Here is an 8,241-nt window from a genome sequence, read left to right on the forward strand (position 1 = left end):
GGGGCAGGGCGGGGCGCGGGGCGGAGCCGGGAGGGGGCGGGGCCTGGACATCCTAGTCGCGGCTCCTGCGGGGCGATTGGCCCAAAGGCGGGGGCGCGGCCCGGGGGGCAGCCCGGTTCCCGCCAGGCCCGGGGACAGGGTTTTTCCAACTTCCGGGTCTGGCAGGTCCCCGCCAGCGCTTTTCCTCCGCGAGGGTCACTGCATCACAAAGACCCGGGTGCGGTGAATACCGTGGGGAACTCGGCTAATAGTTCTCTTTTTGTTTCTGAGAAGAAAAGTTTGGCGAAAGGGATCGCATGCCCGCCGCCCCCAGACCTGGGGGGCGGGGCTCCTGGTGCCCAGAGGGAAGTTTGGACAACCAATCAGCCTGGAGAAGACTCCGATGCCGCTGAAGGTTCGCTTTAACCCCGAAGGGAATTGCACCCCCAAATCACCCGGCCAGCCCACAGGCGGCCACCAGCACTTTAAACAACTCGTATGGGCCCGGCCAGTGCGGCTCAGCCATTGAGCATCGACCCAGGAACCGAGGTCACCGGTTGGATTCCGAGTCAGGGCATATGCCCGGGTTGCAGGCTCGATCCCCAGTATGGGGTGTGCAGGAGGCAGCCGATGGATCCATATCTCTCGATGTTTCTCTCTCTATCCCTCTCCCTTCCTCTCTCTCCAAAATCAATCTAAACATCTATTTTTTTAAAAGCTTGTATCGGCTAGGAAGGAACAGGTAAGGGCCATGGGGGTGCACAGTGTCCAGCAAGGGCCAGCGTTGCCTCCTGAGGCTGTAGGGTCAGCTACAGATGGGCCTGTGCTGTGCGCAGGTGTTTTGTTCTGTGGTCGTGTGGGAGAACCTGGGACCACTGCTCTGAGACCTTCTGTGGCCAGGAGGAGGGAATTGGTGATCGCAGGACCCTGGGTCACCTGGGGCTTTGGGCCCAGGGTCGTGGACGGGCTGGAGGAGAGGGTGGCCAGGCTCAGCAGGTGGCGCAGATTCGAGAAGCCCCGGGAGGGAGGCCAGGAGGGTCCTCCTGTCAGGCCCGGCCCTGTGTGCAGCCCACACCCCCGCCAGCTGGCGTTCTGCTCCTAACCTTGGACCCTGACCTCTGCCCGCCAGAGGCCGAGAGAGGGCCAACTGGGCCTCCAGAAAGGCACATCGGCTTAGGTCCCTGCGGGGCTTTATCCAGAACGGTGTCTACATCCTGTCATGTGTCCCGCGAACCTTGGTGGGCCTGCTAGACAGACCCAAGCCAGCGATGGTGCAAACCCTGCTCTGGGAGGCCGTCCGACTGGCCAGAGCGTCCGCAGCACCCCCACCCCCACCCCCACCCTGTGCCCTGAGCTCTCCCACCCCAGCCCCCTTGCCCAAGGTTGGACACTGCACTAGTCCACCTGGCTGACCAGCTCAGGCCTCATTCCATCCACACTCGGCCTTTGCGGGGTCCAGCCCCAGCGGGCCAGGGGTTCCCAAAGGTGTGGACGGAGTCGGCGAAGAATGAAGGACACGGAGACAGCGTTCAGATGATCAGCATAGCCAGGTTCTCTCTTTATTCTCCGTGGATCTTCCTGTGCCTGGCTGAGGCCACAGAGAGAGAGATCCAGAGGCAAGCTGAGCCTTTATTTTATAGTCAGAGGTAAACAAGGTAGTGGTTACCAGAGTTACACTGTTCTTGTGTGAGTTTCACTGGTTTTGGCAGCACTTGCTGCACCTCCCTCAGCCCATTAGCTTCCCAGATAAGGTCTAGGGAGTTATAAGGTCCAGCCTAATTATCTAAGAGGACTGTGCCCTCTAAGTTGGGACTTGTTTGTGATTTTGCCAACAGGTCAGTCCGAGGCTTAATCCTATAGCCTCGCCCACAGGCCTTCCAGATGGCACAGCCACGAGGGGCCCCAGCCAGGACGGCTGGAACCCTGCAGGGCAGCAAGGCCCTCTAGGGGCCCGGCCAGGGCAGCAGCCGGGGGACCCTCCCCAGCTTGGCTGCCCTCTCAGGGGTGGTCTTGTGTGTGTGTGTGTGTGGGGGGGTTCTCCCAAGGCGAAGCTGCATAACTAGATTGGCCCGGCACCCACCCCCCAGCTGGCCCCATCCTCCCTGGCGGTGGCCTGGCTCCAGGGCATCTCCCCGCTCGCAGACCCTCCGCCCTCTCCAACGGGCAGCAGTCAGATCTCAGACGCTGGGCCTCAGGGAAGGGCAGGTGGCTGCAGGCCGCCCTCCGCCGGGACGGTCCCCTCCTGCGACCACCAGGCGGGTCCGCGGTGGAATCCGCTGGCCTCTGGACTTGGCCCTTCTAACTTCATGGAGGTGAAATGTGAGCCCCCCCAGTCCGACCCTGCGGCCAGCCTCGCGGGGTGCCCCCCAGAGCCCGGGCACCCACCGGTTCCCGGAGAAAGGCCTCCGTTTATTTATTTAGGCAAATGGACCCCGCACAGCGGAGGACCCAGTGGGTGGGGACGACAGGGCCGGGGGGCCTGGCCTGGAGGGGGCGGGGCGGGGCTGTCGCCCAGGGGCGTGGTCTTGTGGGGGCGTGGCCGCAGCCTCCAGGCGGGGCGGGGCGTGTCGCTGGGGAAAGCCGGGCGCTGGAACCACCTCTCCGAGCTGCTTTCACTGGGTGCAGGGTGCAGGCTCAATGTAAAACCTAGAAACCTCCCTGCGCATGAAAGCCCCGCCCCAAGGGCCCACTCCTTTTGCACCAGCAACAAGTTGCTATTTTCTCTTAAAAAAACAGCAAAAAACCGCCAACCCCTCCCTAGCCCCCCCGCCAGCCGCCACTCACGTGCTGGTTGCAAACACTTGAGAGAAGCTGCTCTCACCAGCCCCGCCCTCCCCAAGCCCCGTGAATGGTGCTCTGGGGCCTCAGCGGACCCCGCGGTGACCAGTCCCCCAGCGCCCCCCCAGGCCCCGCCTCGCTGCTCTGCGTCCTTGCTCGCGGGGCCTGGGGCTGCTCGGGGAGGGGACTGGGCACGCACACCCCACACGTGGGCACGCAGGCTCTGGCCGCAGGGAGAGGGGCGGGCAGAGGCTGCAGGGACCAGGTGTGCCGGGCGGGCCAGGTGAGGACCACCTGGCTTTCTAGGAGGAGGCAGGAGGGGGTGAGGTGGGGACTGATGCTCAGCCTGCCGCACACCTGTGCCTGTGTGTGTGTGTGAGAGAGAGAGAGAGAGAGAGAGAGAGAGAGAGAGAACGGGGGCGGGGGAGCAGGGGAGGCCTATGAGAGGGCAGGGCTGGGCCTGGACAAAGGCCCTTCAGCTCAAATTCCCTCCCTGGAGGCCTCAGGAGGAAGTTGTTTTCCTGAAGGGGTGCTGAGCAAACTTCCTAAAGCCGCGGGCCAGGCCCTCAGGGCACCTGAGCAGGTGCAGGCGGAGGCGGAGGGAGGCCCAGGGACAAGTGGGCTGAGGGAAGGGCCAGCCCTCGGAGCTCCCGCAAGAGGCCATTCTACAGGCGGCCGGGCAGGGCCAAGGGCCTCAGGAAGGACAGAGCCCCCACCAGCCAGGCCGCCCACCCAGGGCCCGGCTCCCAGCCCTGCTTGGCCCCCGCCCGTCCCCACTGCCCCCCCACACAACTGAGGTGTCACTTCGTGTCCCACTCAGGCCCCGTGTTGCAGCCGGAACCCTGAGCTCTCCTTGCTGGCGCCTCGCCCTCCACCTCGGCTTCTCCGCCCAGCTGGGGGTGCGCTCCTCTGAGGGTCGCCCCCTGGGCTCCTGCGCCCCTGGTGTGGCCCTCGCACCCGCCATCTGCTCTGTCACTCGTGCTCCTGACCCCGGGGAGGCAGGGGTTCCGTCATGGTTCCCTGGGACCTGCAGAGAGATGCCTCCAGCATGTCTGCAGGGGGCGGGCTGGCTGGCTGGCTTGTGCACGCCCTGGAACAAGGGGGCGGCCAACCTGTGGCCATGGCGGCTGCACAGGACCCTGAGGTGAGGGGGCAGGAGAGGGCGCAGGGGGGTGTCAAGGTGACAGCGGCGAACACTTCAGCCCCTACTCCTGGCCCAGCTCCAAAGGCCCGCAGGGGTGGCTTTGTCCTGGTCACTGCTCAGGGTCCTCCTGCAGGACAGCTAAGGGGCGGACAGAACCCTCGTACTCCCTGTGCTGGTCACACAGGTGGATCTCGGGGGGACGGGGGACGGGGGACAGCTGACAGGACTCTAAGTGACGGGCCCTGGACGGCTGCTGCTCCCTGGTCTCTGGGGCTCCCGGGAGCTGCTGGCCAGAACCGCACCTGGTGCCGTGAATGTCACCACGGGGCCCGAGGAAACCTCACCCTCCAGCGAGGACGTGAAGAGACACCTCGCACCACAGTTGGTTTTCTTCTGGACAATGGGGACCGGAGACCCGAGACCCTACAGTCCCGTCTTCCCTGAGGCTGGGGGGCCTCAGCCCGCAAGTGCCACTGCCCCAGAGCCCGAGATGCTGGGCACGGAGCCAGGGTGTGGAGGGCAGCTTCCCCAAGAACCCTGCAGGACCCCGGCCTGGTCTCAGGTGGCCAGCGGTGGGCGGGGGCCACGGCCCTAAGCTGACCACCTGGGGGACAGGGCACTCCAGGTCTGCACTCCCCACGGGGAGCCCCGTGCAGGGTGGGGAGAGCTTGCCTAGGGGCGTCTGTGGGCTCTCTGCCCAAAGTGCCTCCTGTGTGGAGGGGCACTGGGGCTCCTGGGACCAGAGCAGGGGTCCTGGGAGCTGAGCCCTGGGCGCCTTCCTCGAGCCACGTGGGCGCACGGCCCTGAGTTGGAACGTGAGCCCAGCCTTTCTGGTCGTGTCCGGGTCGGCCGGTAACTGTGCTTCACTCCTGAGTCCGGCCAGGCAGCAGGGGCCCGAGTCTCCACACACTCGCCCCATAGGAGGGCTGAGGCGGTTGGCGAGGCGAGGAGGGGGGAGGGCTGTGGGCAGATCCCCTCTGCCAAGGACAAGCGCTCCTGGGCTGGGAAGTGCTCCTCTGACCACCAAGGCGTGTGGGTGAGTGGAAGGCGAGGCCCTTGGGAAAAGCCGCCAGCTCCGCCCGGATGAGGGCAGCGGGTGGGCAAGGATGCAGAGCTCGGGGGGCAGCCAGCCTCCTGACCACAGCTGACACCCTGAGGCCCCACCCCTCCCAGGGGCCTGCAGACGCAGCCTCACACACGGAGTCCAAGTCCGGGAGCCAGAGCCCTGGGTGGGGGCTGCGGCTCAGTCCCCCTGTGGGCTGAACTGCAGGGCGGGGCCTCCCGGGAGGAGCCAGGAGCTGCCCGGTCCATTGAGACAGGAGCCAAACGGAAAGTAACAAACTCTTATTCGCTTGTTGCAGCAGCACAGCCAGAGGCAGGGAGGGCCGCGCTGCGCCCTGCACCACCGGGAAGGCACAGGCGGGGGGCAGCGCGAGGCCGTCCCGCGAAGGGGAGCCCACAACAGGCTCCTGTCTCCTGGACTTGCAGCCGGGAGAGTCCAGGACTGAGGGCTGAGGCAGAGTGGAGGGGTGTCTTCAAGGTCCCCAGGAAGGAGTCTGGCTGAGGAGCCCGAGAGGGGCCTGCCCGCGGGGTCCCCCAACACGCGGCCTCCACGTGGAGACGCCCAGAGCACGGCTGGCTGGGCCTCAGCCCTCGAGCGCCACTGCCCCGCAGACCGAGAAGCCCTGCTGGGCACGGAGCCAGGTGCGGGAGGACCGCTCCCCCAGGAACCCGCAGGGAAAGCCTCGGGGAGCCCACTCCTCAGGGCCCGGTCACCTGGGCCGGCGGCCTGGCTACGGGGAGTCAATTGAGGCCAGGAGGCCACAGGCTTCATCGGAGAGCCACCCCCTGGGTCAGGGGTCGAGGGTCACTTAGAGGTGAGGTCACAGGACACCAGTCCGTGTCCGGGTAGAGAAGGCAGTGGACGGACTTAAACCTGAGAAAGGGGGTGAGGTGTCAGGGTCGAGGGGAGGGCAGCGGCTCAGAGCTCCTCCCCCCGGCCCAGGCCCCCGGCCCACTCACCGCGTGGGGTCCTGCTGCAGGCTGAAGCCTCCGGCCACCTTCACCACGTTCCGGGGGTTCTCAGGACCCCCGTAGCTCAAGGTCACCTGGGAGGGGAGGACTTGCTCTCCGTACGTCCCCTCCAGGGTCCCACCCGCCTCAGGGTCTGGGCAGGAGGGCCCTTGGTCCCCGGGCGTCGGGGGCAGGTCTGAGAGCGCTGAAGGGTGCCGGGCTGAGCGGTGCGGCTGGAGGACAGCTGGTGTCCCCTGCCCCAAGCCATCTGCTGTCCCAGGGACCTGGCCTGGGACTCCCATCACCACCCAGACCACTGCCCGCGGCCCGGCGGCCCCGTCACCAGGGAAAGCAGTGGCTGCCCCTTGCAAACGAGCCCCCACAGGGAACGGGTGCCCCACCACACCTGGACCCACCTGGCCACTCCCACTCCCTCCCCAGCCCTGGCTCCGCTGGGACGGCTTCTCGGCCAGGCCCTCGACACCCGCCCAGGCTCCCGGGACCCGGGCCCACCTGCTGGAGCACGGAGCGCGGCGGCAGCCTCCGCAGGTTCTCCAGGTGGGAGTGGAACAGCGGGCAGTGCCGCAGGCGCGCGCCCAGCAGCCCCTCCACGATGTAGCCCACCGTGCAGTCGTCTGGCAGCCGCACCCGCTCGGCCGTGCTCATGAAGCTGCCCAGGCTGGGGGACGGGGGGACGGAGGGGTCAGTGCTGCCCGCCCTCAGCACCACCTCCCCGGGCAGCAGGCGCCCCCGCGGCCCCTCACCTGGCCCACGGGCTCATCTTGAGGGCAAGGCCTCTGCTGAGGCAGAACCCGGCCCCGCCGGTCGCGAACCAGAACTTGACCGTGGTCACCTGGGGAGGAGGGAGCTGCCAGTCAGAGCGAGAGCTCGCCGCCCCGTCTCTGTGCCTGGACACCCCGGGTGTCACCATCAGCTGCTCCTGAGCAGCGCCGGGTCCAGGCGGCAGGAGCCCCCGGGCACCGGGCACAGGGCTGTGGCCGCCTGGGTGCCCGTGGCCCCAGCGCCTCCCACAGAGCCTCCTGGCCGGCCCGCTCCCGACAGGCCCCGCCCGGCGGCTCAGGCCCGGCCCCTCCCGGCCCCAGTGCTCACAGTTCCCCCTCCTAGGACCCTCTCGGTGGCCTCGATGGGGTGGTCCAGGCTGGGCCGCCCCAGGTAGACGTCCTGGCTGGGCGAGAAGGTGGACAGCAGCTGCATCAGGCCCTCGGGGTTCACGTAGTTGTCGTCGTCCACGTGGCAGAACCACCTGCGAGGGGGGCAGTCTCAGCAGCCGGCCGGTGGGCGCCCGGGGCTCCCCAGGGGCGTGGCCACCACACACTTGCGTCCGGACTCGATGAACTGGTCGTACTCCACCGCCATCTTGCAGCAGAGCGCCTGGCGGGTGTGCGCGGCCGAGCAGTTGGTGTTGACCACGTGGCTGCCTGGTTGGGGGCACAGGACGTGTGAGGGCCGGAACCAGGCTCCTCGAGGTCAGGGCCAAAGGCGGCTGTCGGGCCCGGGGGCTGAGCACCGACCGAGGAACCAGGAGGTCCCGGTTCCATTCGGGTCGGGGGCACAGGCCCGGTTGCCGGCTCGATCCGCAGTGGGGGGCGTGCAGGAGGCAGCCGGCCCACGACTCTCTCACCGTGGATGTTTCTTCTACTCTCTCCCTCTCCCTCTCGGAAACCAATAAAAACATATATTTTAAAAAGTGGCTGTCGGCAGGTTTGGTGCCTGGCTCTGCTCAAGGCCCGCAGGCTGGGTCCAACCACAGCCCTGGTGGGGCCGCACTGGCTGACCCGGCTGCTGACCTGGGCCCGCCTGGCACCCAGCGTGGACGCCCACCGGGAAATGGGCCGGAGCTGGGACCCCCCTGACCGGTGGGGGACGTGGGAGGGGCGGCCTGGGGGAGGCTGGGACCCTGAGCAGGCGGCACCCCGTTGGGGCGCAGCCGGGGGACGTGAGCCCTGGACCCGGGCAGCTGGGGGGGGGGGGCACTCACCCGCCCTGGAGCTTCAGGTCCCGGCCGTCCCCATCGGTGAAAATGAGAGCTGTGAGGAAAACAATTGTGAAGTGCAAGCCGGTCCCTGGCCCAAGGGATGGAGGGGCTGCGGCGGGCCCTCGAAACGGGACTCCAGCCGGAATCTGACGGGACGTGGGTCTCGGGGGGAGAGGAGGGGCCTGGCACCCCCGTGCCGTCCACCCGCATTCTCGAAATTTCCCCGGCTCTCTCGATGCTTGCCGGGAGTCACCCCAGATTTCCCAAGCTTGTAGTCAGAAACGCACGAAGGAGATCACTGATCCCGAACGGACAGGGGACCCGGAGAACG

General features: G+C 67.3%; 1 protein-coding gene across 1 annotated transcript; it reads right to left on the bottom strand.

Annotated features, from left to right (window-relative positions):
- Positions 1 to 5,230: 5,230 nt before the first annotated feature.
- RFNG (RFNG O-fucosylpeptide 3-beta-N-acetylglucosaminyltransferase) lies at positions 5,231 to 8,120 on the bottom strand. The gene is made up of 8 exons (XM_023749066.1): positions 8,093 to 8,120; positions 7,447 to 7,503; positions 7,251 to 7,353; positions 7,025 to 7,178; positions 6,679 to 6,767; positions 6,428 to 6,593; positions 5,924 to 6,009; positions 5,231 to 5,837 (listed from the first exon to the last, which is right to left on the bottom strand). Exons 1-8 carry the CDS (start codon positions 8,118 to 8,120, stop codon positions 5,732 to 5,734), a joined length of 789 nt encoding a protein of 262 aa, XP_023604834.1. The 3' UTR covers positions 5,231 to 5,731.
- Positions 8,121 to 8,241: the final 121 nt, after the last annotated feature.

The sequence above is a fragment of the Myotis lucifugus genome, unplaced genomic scaffold, assembly GCF_000147115.1.
Source record: "Myotis lucifugus unplaced genomic scaffold, Myoluc2.0 scaffold_2619, whole genome shotgun sequence".
NCBI classification, from domain to species: Eukaryota; Metazoa; Chordata; class Mammalia; order Chiroptera; family Vespertilionidae; genus Myotis; species Myotis lucifugus.

Excerpts from the sequence above, each read along its gene's own strand:
- RFNG (XM_023749066.1), bottom strand. The coding sequence starts at position 8,120 with ATGCGGGTGGACGGCACGGGGGTGCCAG. Across the intron at positions 7,354-7,446 it reads CGGGACCTCCTGGTTCCTCG|GCAGCCACGTGGTCAACACC; the intron begins GTCGGTGCTCAG and ends GCCCCCAACCAG. Across the intron at positions 6,010-6,427 it reads CGCGCTCCGTGCTCCAGCAG|GTGACCTTGAGCTACGGGGG; the intron begins GTGGGCCCGGGT and ends CTCCCCTCCCAG.